This window comes from Limulus polyphemus, unplaced genomic scaffold (genome assembly GCF_000517525.1).
Source record: "Limulus polyphemus unplaced genomic scaffold, Limulus_polyphemus-2.1.2 Scaffold107, whole genome shotgun sequence".
Taxonomy (NCBI): Eukaryota; Metazoa; Arthropoda; class Merostomata; order Xiphosura; family Limulidae; genus Limulus; species Limulus polyphemus.
The window spans coordinates 506,899-523,245 of NW_013665717.1; the positions used below are offsets into that span (position 1 = coordinate 506,899).

Here is a 16,347-nt window from a genome sequence, read left to right on the forward strand (position 1 = left end):
TTCGTGCCTAGGGTGGCAAGGCTTAGTCTGGCCCGCCCCGAACCCTCGACCATGGATCTTACAACCGTCTACCGCTACAACTCTCGAATGATGGAATACTATTCATGTAAGAGTAAGTACTTGACTTTCTAGAAAATCCCATGGGTCACTAAAGCTTACGTGCCACCAAATCTCGTGGGGTTATTTTGTGCGTGCTGCTCTCAAAGCCTTGCATCTCGATTGCGTAAGTAGGAAAGAAAGTCCAAAATCAAGTGCGCAGGAGTAGAAACATATATTTCGTCCAAGACACCGCTAACGCTTCTCCTCAGTCAGTCGCGGTTTGTATGAGGTATCGATGATGGCGTACGCACTTGAGTTTTTCTTACGGCTAGCCCGGCTTCGCTTTTCAATAGCTAACTCGATTATGACGAGTGATCTTTCTTTAGTAAGTAATGTGCGACTCTAAGAAGCTAGATTTCCTGGCATTTATTTTAAAAGAGATAAACAGGTGAGATTCATATGCAGAAACTTCCGCTTTTACGTTGACCGCTAAAGATTTATCACTGTTAACCCGGTCTTAGATATTGACCTTTTGAGGTCATAGGTCATTCTTGTCTCTGCCATACAGAAACGTGATATTCAGCCAATATTTTGTTGTGTCGTCATCTCTTAATTTTCAGATTTTTTTACCTTATCCTCTTTACAAGTTATGTACAAAGTAACTAGCTTGACCATGCCTTAACAGACTGTACTGCCTGTCTGTCTCTAGAGCTTTTGACCCCAGTTCTTTCTTATGAAATTTTTCCCTGCCTTCCTTCTGGACGTCCGATATCACTTGACAAAGTTAGGTTAGTGTTTCAATATTTTTTGTCATTTAAGTTCTAAAAGCTGAATACTGAAAATAATTTCATACGTCTTGTTCTAAATAATTTTATGTTACGACAACCTTAAACTAAAAACAGTACTGATTTATAAATTTCAACTTCAATCAATTAGGTTAGTTTGGACGTAATGCTCTTTGTTATGATGAACGTATATACAAACAGTAGGATCTGCATGTAATCTTAAAAGTCAAAATCAAATTGTATATGGTTCTTACTGATGTACATATACTTTTTAACGGCTCTTTGTTATGATGAACGTATATACAAACAATAGGATCTGCATTTAATCTTAAAAGTTAAAATCCAATTGTATATGGTTCTTACTGATGTACATATACTTTTTAACGGAGCCGCTGTAATTTTATTCACGTTTGGAAAATATCACTTGATTACCTCATTTTGCGACTTCTTTTAGCTAACAATATGCAGGTTTACACGCATATAAGTATTATGGTGGAATTTCGCGTATGATACATTATAGTTTGTTTGTTTGTACTACACAATGGGCTAATTGTGCTGTTTTCACCACGGGTATCGAAACCCGGTTTCTAGCATAATAGTCCGCAGACTTACCGCTGTGCCACTGGGGAGAAATACATTATAAGATCGAATATAAAGCCAAGAAGAAACAATAAACGTACTCAATCATGTTTAAGAATCTTATACTATATATAATACGTTGACTGGCCACATTGAATTATACATACCAATACCGTTTTAAGGTTAAAACATCAATAAACGTACTCAACCATGTTTAAGAATCTTATACTATATATAATACGTTGACTGGCCACATTGAATTATACATACCAATAACGTTTTAAGGTTAAAACATCAATAAACTTACTCAACCATGTTTAAGAATCTTATACTATATATAATACGTTGACTGGCCACATTGAATTATACATACAAATACCGTTTTAAGGTTAAAACATCACCTGATATCAATAATCTCCAGGTGCATTGATAGGATTCACACTTGTTTGACACCATATGTTCCTCTTGCGGTGGTTTAAGTTCTATAAAATTACTTCGTGAAAACCTTATCGTTCATTCGTAGCACACGTTTTTTGTTTTTCGTAATTTGATCGCATTTAACAAGCTAGGAAACATATTACGTATCAGGTCAGTTGTTTTTTACCTGATCTCTAGCTTGGTTTCTACATTTTAGTAAGCAACAAACAACCTTATGACACATAAACTTACAAAACAAAATAGTAAAATATTTACGTCTTATCCCAAGATAATCATAATGTACATTAGGAAAATATCACATTTGCTACTTTTTATTTGCAACTTACAAACAAAATAGTAAAATATTTACGTCTCATTCCAAGATAATCATAATGTACATTAGGAAAATATCACTTGTGCTACTTGTTTTTTTAACTTACAAACAAAATAGTAAAATATTTATGTCTCATTCCAAGATAATCATAATGTACATTATGAAAATATCACTTGTGCTACTTTTTTTTTGTAACTTACAAACCATAACTCATGAAAAGACTTACACAAAATAAAGTTTCTGTACGCTAGGACCGTTGAAATTTGAAAACAACGTTGCAAGTACTTTTCTCCTAACAGGTTTTTTTCAATGTATGTGTATTAACCAATTTATATGACATCAATATTGTGGAATTGCTCTTTTAAAGGATTGTGGGTATTCATAATGATCTTGGAACATGCTCCTACTTTTGGTGTAGAAGAGAGCGAAACTACATACAGAAAGATTCAGTTTCTATTGCTATTTTAGTTCATGTTTTCTGCTCTTTTAGTTTTTCCAGATGTTCTAGTCAGTGATTTTTAATTGTTATATTTAATACACCACGTATTTTTCACACAATTTTCATCCCTGATTAGTGTAACTCACAGAAAATACTTGAAATAACATCATGTAATATAAATACAATTTTAAAATTTAGGATTTAATGTCCTACATGTTTCGAATGGCCCAGTTGATCTTCTTCGGTGATATAAAACTTTACATTTTATCATTGGTATTGGTATTTATATTAATTCTGTTATAATCTACCTCATCTTTGAAACACGCATAAGCCTCCCAGTAGCACAGCGGTGTGTCTGCGGACTTGCAACACTAGAAACACTAGCCCATTGTGTAGCTTTGTGCTTAATTCCAAACAAACAAACAAAACAAAACAAACGAAATACGCATAAATTATCATGCTTCAGAAAATGTTTTTACAAAAATGGAATTTAACCCGGACTTTTTCTCTTTCGAATATTTTTTTCATTATAACCCTAGAACTGAGCAATAATTTTAGATTTATCACAAAGTATTTTATGGTCCATATCGAACACGAGTTTTGCAGTTGCGGATGTTTCAGTCTCCCGCGTTTTACAGTCAGATATATATATATATTCAATTAATCTCAACTTTAAATTCTGTTTTGTTTGTCCTTGATAAACCTTGTTGAATTCTCTTGAAACACTATGCTATACACATTGTTGTGTTTTTAAAATGTTAGTTTTCGTCTCTTTTCGATTACTTAATAAACATAGTTCACTCTTTATAGTACGTAATTTAATTTTTGCTATTATTTCCAATGATTCCAGCTCATTCTGTACAACTTCTTCTATATTATCCAATAGCGACAATTCATCTTATTAATTTTAGTTTCTCTATTTCCAAGCAATCTCATTTCAGTTACTCACTCACTTTCTCTCTATAATGCCTGCCTACAATGTGGCCTGGCATAGCCTGATGATTAAGACGCTAGACTCGCAAACTAAAGGTCGCAGGTTCGAATCCCCGTCACTGAACATGTTCTCTTTTTCAGCCGTGGGGGTGAGAGAATTATAATCAATCGCACTATTGGTTGATAAAAGAGTAGCCCGAGAGTTGTCGGTGGGTGGTGTTTGACTTGGCTGCCTTCTCTCCAGTCTGTCACTGCTAAATTAGGGACGGCTAGCACAGACAGACCTCGCGTTGCGTGAAGTTCAAAACAAACCCCAAAAAATCCTGCAATCTTTATAAAAATGCTTAAAATTTTAACCTATAATATTTGAAGATCCAAACCCAAACAGCTCACCCGAATCTCAAGTACAAACGACAACAGATTCCAAGATAGGTTTTATTTTATGTGGTGGATCGTAATTATAAAGTTGTCATATAGCTAAAGGTTCCAATGAGCGTAATTATAAAGTTGTCATATAGCTAAAGGTTCCAATGAACGTAATTATAAAGTTGTCATATAGCTAAAGGTTCCAATGAACGTAATTATAAAGTTGTCATATAGCTAAAGGTTCCAATGAACGTAATTATAAAGTTGTCATATAGATAAAGGTTCCAATGAGCGTAATTATAAAGTTGTCATATAGATAAAGGTTCCAATGAGCGTAATTATAAAGTTGTCATATAGCTAAAGGTTCCAATGAGCGTAATTATAAAGAACCGCAACGCCAACAACAGAAAAATCCCAGAATAACTTTGTTATACACATTTATTTATGTCAACCTTTTAAATATTACGTACAACATACACCGTTTTCTGAATAGTAATCACTGTATGCAGTTATTCTCTCACTACGCATTACCACTTTCTCTGTCATTGGCTTAACATGCACCTCGTTAAGTAACTGTCAGACCCATAACACATGTGCACGAACGTAGTGAAATTTCACACAAGTGATATAAACTATAATGGAAAGAAAAAAAAAGTTATACTTTCTTTATATATTTTATTTAAAACAAGAAGAACTGTAACGTAATGTCCCTTAGTCGACATGTTTTAGTTATAAAACAACACAAAATGAAGGAAAGTACAGGATTGTATGTTTCACATTAAAATAATTTTGTATGCAAGTTAGTTAGCAAGCCACGTACAACCAAAGCCTATATAAAGCCGTGTTGGAACGGATTGTATCAGGTATACATTATGACATTGCCGTAATGTAGGTAGTGTGATGCCACCGAATATTGATCGCTTTGGGGATGGATAATGTAATAATCCTTTCCCAAAGAAAATATTAATACACTCAGATCATAAAGGTGAGTTGAGATCGGGATATTTCTTGTACGAAATGGAATTGGACAACGTATCAACCTGGGGAAACAAGAACGCCAAAAAAGAAACCTGCAACAAGTTATACCCCATTTGTGGTAAGCAAGGTGCGACGTTTGGTAACAGGTAAGAATCCGCAAACACAAATATCAATGCCAAAAAAAACGCCCGGGCGCAAGATAATCAAGAAGGGATCTCCTCCTGGAAAAGTGACACAAGTTACGTGTACACAAATTGCTTTCACGACATATCCGTTCAACCGTCGCATACCTCAAGTAGCTGGAGAATGAAACAGGTATTTATGCTATTTCTTACAAAAACATACCGCTAAAGTCACCTATGGTTTTGTGTTCGATCGGACTGTTGAAAGAGACGCTAGAAAACTGCTGTTCTCGAACACTAGATGGGTTATGGAAAGCTGCAGGACGAGGTGCTTTGACAATGACAGCCTTACCACAGATCCGTATGGAATGGAAACTACGCTGCTGGGCTGTTCTCAAGATGCACGGTCGTCAGATAGAGCGAGACCAGATGTAGCGATATAGGCTATAAAGAACTGGTGAGGTTTCAAAATCATTTTAACGAACTCAACCTCTGCATAAACCTTATGACAAATTGAAAACAAATAAGCTGTTGAAATCAAAATAATTTCTTAGCATCTTTATATTTCTATAACATAAAGAACATTTCATTAGAAGTTTGGATAAAACAAGTAGATTTTGCAATAAAAAATTGAAAAAGAAAGTATGAAGAACTTTATCATTTTTAAAATTATTCAATATGGATACAGGATTATAAAAACATTCTTTTACACTATTGTTTTACTGCTAGGGTTAACCTGTTTCGTAAGCAGACCTACACTGCTCGTTTTCACTTGCATTAAAACGGTAAAATCATCATTTCAGTGTCAATATAAAATCAATTAAAAGATGAAAAAAAATATGACACGCTAACTAAAATTAAAATTCGATTCATGATTTTCACTAACATGTGCGATAGGTTATAATATGTGTTGTGTTGTACATTATACACTTAAAACCATGAATATCATCATTATCAAATTTCATCACTCTCTGAGGGCTACAGATCGCTTGTATTTTTGAGTCTTTTCCTCAAATTTCAGCCAAGTTGTATAAATTAAACAGCGTTCGTACTGAGCTTGAATATTACTCGAAACACGTTATTTCCTCTCGTTTTATAATATCTTTGCACATTTGAAACTGTTTAAATGAAGACTATACTTTTAGCATTGTAATACGTGTACTTCCTTAGAATTTTCTCGTAAAGTTAAGCACGAGTCATCTGTACATAGCCATCCGTAAGTATGAAATGACAGACAAGAGAGCAGGTAGCTAGCCAACATCACCTACTGCCAAACTCTTAGGTTACTTTTGTCTAACCGAATAGCGATAATTGGCCTTCACTCTTATTATAGTGTACCCACAGCTGCTACAAGTACGGGGTGCATTCTTGCGGCAACGGGATGTAAATCATGTACACTCGGTTTCGAAATCCAGGCGGGCTGATCGTAGGCCACGACCAGCCTTACAACATAGGTATAGGCTTAATCATAAATCTCTAATGATTCAAAACACAGTGATTAGCGTATGAAGACTATAAATCCGGAAGTCCTAATTCGTGTCCTGTTGCCATGAAAACGCGCTTCGCACTTTGGGGCTGTTGTAAAAGTGACACTCACATCCCACTATTCGTTCAGATAATAGCAACCCAAGAGATGATAGAGGGTACTTTTGACTCACTGCCTTCCTCGTAGTATGTGAGTTCAGAATTAGGTAACCATGTGTAACTTTGCACGAAAAGTTACGTACGTTTCTATTTAAAGCATTTACTTAACAAATTCAATTAGGCATTTAACAATAGCAATCTGCAAGTGAATCTTACACTAGGTACCTAGACAGACCAAATACAAAACACAAGGAATTAAGAAATGAGAATCATACATAGAACTTGTAGGTGTATAATAGCGTATTGAACAGTTTAGTATAGATGTATTCATATACTCTTATCGAACAAATAAAATTCGTATTTAACGGACATATATATAGTCGAATAAAATGATTGGCGAATTGCATGTCAAGAAAAATATACTTATATCCATATCCATACATACCGGTTATATGTATATGTCCACAAAGGGCGTTGCTTGCTTGATTTTTCATTAGGTAATGAGAATTTGTTGTAACGACTGTGGAAGCAAGTCTGTATCGTGGAACAGCCCCTTGCATTATTCCACATGAACGAGTGAGATACTTGTGACGTAAAGTTTCTGATAAAAAAAAAAGTATAACTATATTCAAACTTCCCAAAAACGGAAGATTAAAGTCTAAAGCTTAGTAATATATATTTGTGGCCTTTGTCACTTACTCCTTGCCAGTAGTAGTGTCAGTTAACAGATTTTTCTGTGTTTTAAAGCCTAATAACTAAATAACTATCAGTTACTAATATTGATCTAATTTTAGTTGATTCCTTCGTGTAAGATTATTTATGTGTGTGAGATTTAAGCATAGATATTTATAATAATAAAAGGGCGTGTATGTATGTGTATGTGTGACCGCCATAGCTCCAAGAGGAAAGAACCTAGAAACCTGAAATTTTGCACCCGTACTAAGTGGACTCCGAGGGTCTGCACCTTGGTATTATTACTTATCTTATCCACGTGCGTGCGTGAATGTGCGTGCGCATCTTTTAATGAGGCAAGCTAGCGAAAACCCACATAGAAAAGAAGTGGTTCCTTATATAACAACTTATTATATGTATAGAAAAGCCAGTGCGTTTTGGTAACAATGCTTTCCAACAATGGCGTTTATGTCATATTACTTAGCCACAAAAGTATAACCTAATAATATTATTAGTCTATGTACTGAAAATATAAAATGAAATGAATAAAATACAAAATTCAAAAATATTTGTTGATTTCTTAATTTAAAGTATCCGTTTATTAAAGAGGTTTGTTTTTTATTATTTAAGTTTAAAATTGGATCGGCATTTTTACGTTCATGATAAATTTTATTCTTGGTTTGTTTGTAATTGAGCACAAAACTACACAATGGGCTATCTTTGCTCTGCCCACCACGGGTATCGAAACCCGGGTCCTAGTTTGTGAGTCAGCAGACATACCGCTGTGCCACTAGGAGCGATAAATTTTATGCACTTGATCTAGGCTAGGTTACCTCACACTGTGTCTTTACTTTAGGCTTATTTATTAATTTCTATAGTTCATAGCAACATTCACTACACTTACAAGATTTCACGGCAACTCCCTTCACAGCCCCTTTGCACCTCCGTCGCTAAAATCATAATGGGCAGACATTAATCGAACGGTAGAAAATTGTAGTAGATTCTTATAAAATGTGATAGAAATTTGTGATATCAAATACAAATGTGAAATATTTAACGCAATGATGAATATTATTGATAATAAATAATTCTTAATTTACTATACTTTCTATACGACTTTTTTATGTTTGTTATTATGTCTACGTAATAATTTATTAGTAGTATATTAGTCATATAAACATTTAATATCCTCGTAACGTTTTATAAATTGAAAGTTAAATAACAGCTTTTATTGAAACCATATCTTAGAGTATCAGAGTTCAATGAGGCATTCGTGTTTGTTTTGTTTTTTTTGACAGGATTTAATTCTCATATAATAGATATTTTAACGCTAACTTTTTTACATATGTTGAAAAGTGTATTTACTGGAAAACTAATGAAAATAACTGCTACCTTTGTTTTGTTTATAGTTTTGATTACATCATTTTTTTATGGTTGAATTACTTTAGTAATGAAACAACTATTAAAGGAGTTTATATTGAAGGTTGTAAGCTATACCCTTTTAGCTTATATAATTCTCCATTCAATATGTCATCTTATATATATGTATATAAGCATCAATTTTATAAATTAAATCACAGATCGGTATGATACAGTTACAGCAGTCCGTTATGCCTTGATGGGCGGAGCTTATGTCTGTGACGTACTCTAGCCACTGTCGTATGTGCGCTGATATTCATCAATGCACCAATTCATTGTATTCATATCTGTATATCGATAGAATTCTCAGAAATGTCAGTGTAACTTCCTTAGTGTAACTCTAATCTTTGCAAAACTTATATTTCTCTTTGTCACAAATATTTCCCAACTATTAACAAAACATGAAAGTACAACAAGTGACCTTTTTGATCCATTTAGGCTATCCTATCCACTAAATTAAACTAAATCCTTCAAAATAAACACTCCAAAGCCAGCATTTTTCATTCATATATTTATAAAGCTTTTTCTTAAATTCCCTTAACTGCATCCACCACATCCGAAGGTAACCCGTTCCTTAGACCAACCACCCTGTTAGAAAAATAAAGCTGTCTTAGCTGAATACGACTTCTTCCCTGCCAAAAACTCATATTTGTGTCCCCTAATCTTACCATTCTCACCATTAAATACGAAAAAAAGATGATGCATCAACATTATCAGTTCCCTCAACAATCTTAAATATGTCAACAAGATCCCCTCTAACTCTCTTTTTATTCAAGATAAAACAAGTTCAGTGATCTTTTTAACCTATCGTCATATGATAATATTTCCATCCCAGGCACCATCCTAGTAGCCATCCTGTGAACCCTTTCCAACATTTCAATGTCGTTTCTGAGGTAAGAAGCCCAAGACTGAACACAATACTCCAAACGTGGCCTAACGAATAACTTATACAATGGCATTATAATCTCTTTAGACTTGTATTCAATATTTCTGTATATACAACTTAAAATCCTATTTGCCTTGCCACTATTGCATGTGTATCATTTGAAATCATGTAAATTCAACGTACATAACATTTTCAGCAGTGTTTACAGTTGTTCTATCTTCGGTATTTCATCTTCAATATCCATTTGTATCCTTGTAATTCACGTCCAATGTTGAAATCGAATTCGTTAACAACATCACTTTCATATTAAAACATTCTTGCACATATTTTTATTACCTTTTGTATTCAACCGATTGGAATACATCATAACATATAGCGACATCTGTTGGATATTACCCAGGGCCAATACTTAATTACCACAATAACGCAACTTCTGCTTGTTAAACTTCGGCTTCTTTTCAATTACAAAGCACATCTGCACATGATATTGTAAATAACTGTACTACCATACTTATCATTAGATTGGGAACAGAAAATGTATCATACGAGACTTTTTCTACTTTGCTTTAGAGAGATTTGGATAAACTGTACAGTTTATTCCTCATAGTAATCTTAGCTGGGGTTTTACCCTAAACAACTGTATTAACATTGACACATATCTAGCACATATAGTGCAATAAGATTATCATACGTAACTATCAAACTGACCACATCCTTAGTCTGCATTTGTTTGTGCTTTATGTCACATTAAGTTGGAATTCTGACATCTGGTTACCTGTCAACTAATTATCTGTTAAGAATAAGTTTTGAGATGAACGCACTATCATGCTCAACTACTGTATATTTACCGAGGCGTCTGAAAGCTAACGTCTTTAATTAAATGATCTATGTACCCTATGTATCATGGGGAAAGAATTATGAAACTGGTTCTTTGATGGGCACATCCGTTTTATTTGTTTTAAACAATTAATACAAATAAGTAGTTATTTAATTCGTTTATTTTCTGTTCAAAGGTAACAGGAGTAAATACTCCATCAATCTTCTTAGCTCATTAGCAGTTTTAATATCGTTTCTGATTTGCTCGGCAATCCTTAAACCACTGAACTCTTGTCGACTCACTGTTTGTATGTTACGTAGCATGAAACTTTATATTTTATAGATACAGTAGTTATATTATTTTCATTAATGTTGGTTTATCATGGGATATACATATATGTGTGTGTGTATATATGTATGTTATATATACATGTAAATATACATACATATTATTTATATGGTAATACTCTTACTTAGTAATTGTTTTTTTTATATCATTTTAGGCGGTGGAGTGAACCAGCTAGGTGGGCTTTTTGTAAATGGTCGTCCTTTACCTGACATTGTCCGACAGAGGATAGTTGAAATGGCCCAGCAGGGGGTTCGGCCCTGTGACATCAGTAGACAGTTGAGAGTATCTCATGGGTGTGTGTCAAAAATTTTAGGCAGGTACGTCGTTTTATTGTTCACCTTTTTTTTAAACAATAAACCTAGTTTGAAATTTGCTATGGAGACGACGTACGAGCCACACAATAGATAAAAAATAACTTCAATATCACAATTAGGTGATTGAAATATCCAAGGACTATCTGGCCAGAGATAAAATGGCCAAACATTAACCAGCCTAAGAATAAGCATTCAAATCTATTTGAACCAAATTTAATTGAAGCACTACCTCAACCAGAATTAAGTATTTAAATACTATATCGCCTGAGATTGAGTTTTCAAATCAATCTAACCTAAGCTTAAATCTTGAAACACTCTAATATCTAACCTGAAAGCAATCATTATTTCGCCCGGGAATAAGAATTCAAATGCGATCAGGCCTACGTTTGAGTATTTAAGAACTAATGGGCCTTATTTAAGTTTAAATGTTAAAACACTCTCTAACCTGAGCAATATCTTGTTTTAATTCCATTGTTATCTCACGCCAGTTTAAGTTTTAAAATTCTGCTTGACTTCAGTATGAGTATTCAGTATTCAAGTACTAACTCACTCCTGAGTTTAACTAATATACGAGCTGAGTTCAAACGTTATCTTCGCAAAGTTAAGTTGGGTATTCGAGTACTACAGCCGATTTTAATATTTAATTACTGTTAGACCTGATTAAACTGTTTACGTACTGTTTGTTATTTGTTGCTTTTGTTTTCTTGTTCGCAATAGAAAATAATATATGTTATTCTTAAATGTTTTATGTATTATAATGATAAAAAGCTTAAACGATAAATGGATTTAAGAAGTTAACAGCTAAATTTACAAATCAAATTTATACTTTGATTATCTGATCGCTTTAGAAATTGGCAGAAAACAATGAAACGTATATGTATATTTTTATGAGCTCTCCATACTAAAACGGCCATTTCTTTTAAATTTGGATATTTAATTTTAGAACTGACATAAAGGTAGAAACTAACAATCATGTTTACTATTAAGAAAATACACAATATCGTGTAAAGTAATGGAAATTAAGTTTAGATCCACTATTTGGGAACAACAATTTTATATGGATACAAGTTTCGACACATTCATGAGTCCTCTTCAGTCCAACTTTTAACAAACAAACTTTGGGCCGAAGAGGAAACATAAAATGTTGTTCCTTAATAGTTGTTCAGTGGTAAGTCTTAAGATATATCACGCTGAAAATTGGGTTTTGATACCCGCGGTGGGCACAGTACAGATTGCCTATTGTGTGGCTTTGTGGATAACAACAAGCAAATAATAAACAAGAAACATACAACACTGTCAATTTGTTTAGCCTTTATTCTTCGTGGAATCAAAATTAAATATTTCTTCATTGTACACCTAGATTTACTAGTGGAAAGAAACAAAATCACGTTTATTTCTATAAACGTAAATAAAATTACGGCCTATATCTCCAGACTGTATCTTTATTAACTCAATATTTCACTTTTACAGCTTCCTCAAGAGCTATCGATATCCTAAAAATTCACTAATCCAGTTGAATCTAAGTTGGAGATATAGGTTGTGTTATTATTTACGTTTATAGACAAGTCTCGCAATAAACTCCAATTTGCGTTAATTAAACAAAGTTAGGAATAAAAATCATGTTTATTTTTACCATTAATTGATCAGTAAAATTCATTTCGAAAAAGCAGTGACAAGAATATCTAACTTTTTTTTTTGCCAGTTTGTTTTCTACATTTTTTCCTTCACCAAAGACATGACAGCTGAAATTGGTAAGACTACATTACTGCTCATAAATCATTAAAAAAAATTATATGTGAACTTTATGGAAGAGCCTGTGCTGCCACATGAACATCTCGCACGGTATTGTTCCAAACACATTAAATAACGAAAGTTTACATGACTAAAGCGTTTCTCGATTATAAGTGTTTCTATTGGTGTATAACTACATGCATGATCAACCTTAAATTACATATCACGAAAGTACACAGAAGCAGTAGTGCAGGATCTTGGAAAGAACAAAGATAAATTGTAATTCCCTACCAAGAACCAATGGTAAGCTTTTCGGCGAAACTGGCCTCGAGAGGTGACGGACACCACTTAAAGTCTTTCTTATTTAAATATTCGCTATACTTGTTATAAAAATAAATCTACAGCAATGATATGCTTTCTAAAATGCCGTAAAAAAGGGGTGAAAATAAATACAGTAACGCAAAGTTCTCAACCATATCTCGTAATATCTTATAAGATACTTATAATCCAGTAAATCTGATATTTGACCCCAAACAGCCCCCCCCCCCTCCAGTGGCTGAGCGGGAAGTATTAAGGCTTATAACGCTAAAATCGAGTTTCGATACCTGTGAAACACCAATAGCCCAATGTGTAACTTTGCGATTAACGACAAACAAACAAAGTGTAATGTCATTTATTCCGGCACGGTTCTACTTGGAAAAGCATACCTTTTAACACATTCATAAGAAATCCCAGTGATACGACATGCAAATGTTTTGGTGAATTCGTCTTTTTAAGAAAAAATCGCGGAAAACTAGAAGAATTTCCAGTTTTCCATACTCGTATCTATCTCAATTTTAAAAAAAATCTGTTATCCCTAACACTAATATTACGTATAAAAGTTCTAAGTTTTTACCAGTGTGTAAAATAATACAAAAAAAGAAATGTAAAACTACTTTATTGATTCGAAATTAGTCAAGGATAGAGAATAGAGTCATTTTTCTCAATTTTTTTGGGGTTCCCCCACCTAAAAAGATAACATTTATTAAATAAAATGTAGTCAAATATTGTATATCATGTCATGGAACTATGTAATACAATTCAAATGAAGCATGCTTCATCAAAATCAACCAATAAATAAATAAAAGTTATTTTTCCCCAGTTTTTCACCGTCTTTTAATAAAATACAGTTTTAACTCACAGCAATAAAATACATACGTCTCCAAAAGCAACATGCAGCATGATTAATACTCTGTTAGTACCCTTTAGTACCGTGATTGCTAGTGGGGTCGCAGTGTTTTGGGGACCGTTTTTTATGTGTTTCGTTTTATAATTAAAATGTATGCTCACTTCATCTAACAGAATTGTGTGTGTGTGTGTAATTTGAGATTAGCTTCAGGTTACCCTTGTAAATAATAAGTGCTTGTAAGAGTTAACAGTAGGTGCTTATATGACAACTAGAAATTTTTAGACAGGTACTGAGTGTACACCTGGGATTAGTATTCTTCTAGTGTTGTGGCAAATGTCCGTTGAGAGGAGGTTAACAACATTATTATCGTGTAGACCGCTATGCTGCTGCCATCTAGTGTAGAAGGTACTTCTCCTTTAAAAATATAGCTTCATGAAATGTTTTAATTAAATTGTACAGATTATACAATAATTACAGCAATATGAATGTTATATTATCTAAGAAATAAGCATGGTTCTATAACATTTTTTTTTTTTTTGTATTTTCAAACTATAGGTTTTTGTTTTGCAACAAAATATAACTATTTAGACTAGGATTTAAACTGATTGTTTCGTTTTTGTAAGCTAAATATCTTTAGTCGAATAGCGAATTTTGACCATCACTCTTATAGCGCACCCACGGTCCCAAAGTACTGAGAGCCATATTTTCTTGTGTGTGTGTGTTTTGTTTTTGTTTGTTTCTTTTTTGGCGGTAAGGTGCGAACCTTGCAACCTTAAATCCAAATTCCGGCACGCTAACCACAGAGAAGAATACTATGAGAAGTGTTAACTGCAGAGAACCATAGGGAATAATATAACAAAACAATTTAGTTTAACAAGTGTTTAATCCTGCAAAGAGAGAGCCACGGCGAAGAATACGACGAAACATTTAAGTTTAACAAATCCTAATCCTGCATGCAGAATGACACAGGGAAGAATACAACGTAACATTTTAATTTAAAAAGTGCTAATCCTGCGTGCAGAGATCTAGAAGGAAGAATACGACGAGAAATGTTACTTAACTACTATTAATCTCATAATGTACTTTTTTGATATCAATAGTTTAGCTGTGATTTATTGTAAGTGTTTATAAAATACACGTCATTGTATCCAAAACAAACTATATCGACGAAATCGGCAACATTGCTATCGAGTTCCATAAACGACGATGGTTGGACAGTGAAAAGAAAATATTAATAGTGGTAGGGTTAACAAAAACATTGCAGCACACCAAAACCATAGGGTATCCCTCTAATGACAACGTCTTGTAAATAATCTGGATTTTGAAGGATCCTTACATTTTAGGCCTGGCATGGCTAGGTAGTTAGGGCGCTCGACCCGCAATCTGAGGGTCGCGAGTTCGAATCCCCGTCACACCAAACATGCTCGCCCTTTCAGCCGTGAGAGCATTATAACGTGACGGTCAATCCCTCTATTCGTTGGTAAAAGAGTAGCCCAAGAGTTGGCGGTTGGCGGTGATGACTAGGTGCCTTCCCTCTACTCTTACACTGCTGAATTAGGGATGGATAGCGCAGATAACCCTCTAGTAGCTTTGAGCGAAATAAAAAAACCAAAAAAAACCTAACTTTTTACCTGATATACATCTTCCGCAATAAATTTCTCTTCTGAAAAAAAAACTATCTATTTGATCATCACTATTATATCGCTATATATGTTGGAGAGACACCTTGGAATTCATTAAAAGTGTTTAAGACGTGGTTAAAATTTTAAAAAATGTCACGTATCTCTCTTCATTTCGTTCATATACTTATGAACGTTTTAGAACAGAGTTTTAAGGAATATTTTTTTCAACCATCCCTTTGGAAACATCCATTAGTCATCCTAAAGCCTCTCTCTTCAATCGCCCTCGTCTAATTCTTCTGATATTTATCGCCTTCTTACAGATAAACAGAGCTCAGAACGTGACGTGCTTCTGAGCGCATATTCAATATATTTGTCACCGCTAATCGTTAGTCACGTAACGGAATTCAAAAGATGGAAAATTCGTCAATTTTTGAATTTTTATTTCTGTAATTGATTTTTTAACATTCACAAATATCTTTTTTTCTTTTGTGGAGCATATGCATAAGTGTAATTAAGACCGTCGAATACATAAAACAAATAAATAAATAAGTTAAAATGTGAGAAAATCGAATTACGTCTTTTTTTCAGTTGGCCCGGCATGTCCAGGTGGTTAGGGAGCTCAATTCACAATCTGAGGGTCGCGGGTTCGAATCCCCGTCCCACCAAACACGGCCCGGCATGGCCAGGTGGTTAGGGCGCTCGACTCACAATCCGAGGGTCGCGGGTTCGAATCCCAGTCACACCAAACATGCTCGCCCTTTCAGCCGTGGGGGCGTTATAATGTGACGGTCAAT

General features: G+C 34.1%; 1 protein-coding gene across 1 annotated transcript in view; it reads left to right on the forward strand.

The window, feature by feature from the left end:
- Positions 1-772: 772 nt before the first annotated feature.
- The window catches only part of LOC106470749 (paired box protein Pax-5-like), a 45,026-nt gene continuing 29,451 nt past the window's right edge, over positions 773-16,347 (forward strand). Inside the window, exons 1-2 of the mRNA XM_022400287.1 lie at positions 773-827; positions 10,873-11,035. Coding sequence (XP_022255995.1) covers positions 773-827; positions 10,873-11,035 — 218 coding nt within the window. The remainder of the gene's footprint in view (positions 828-10,872; positions 11,036-16,347) is intronic.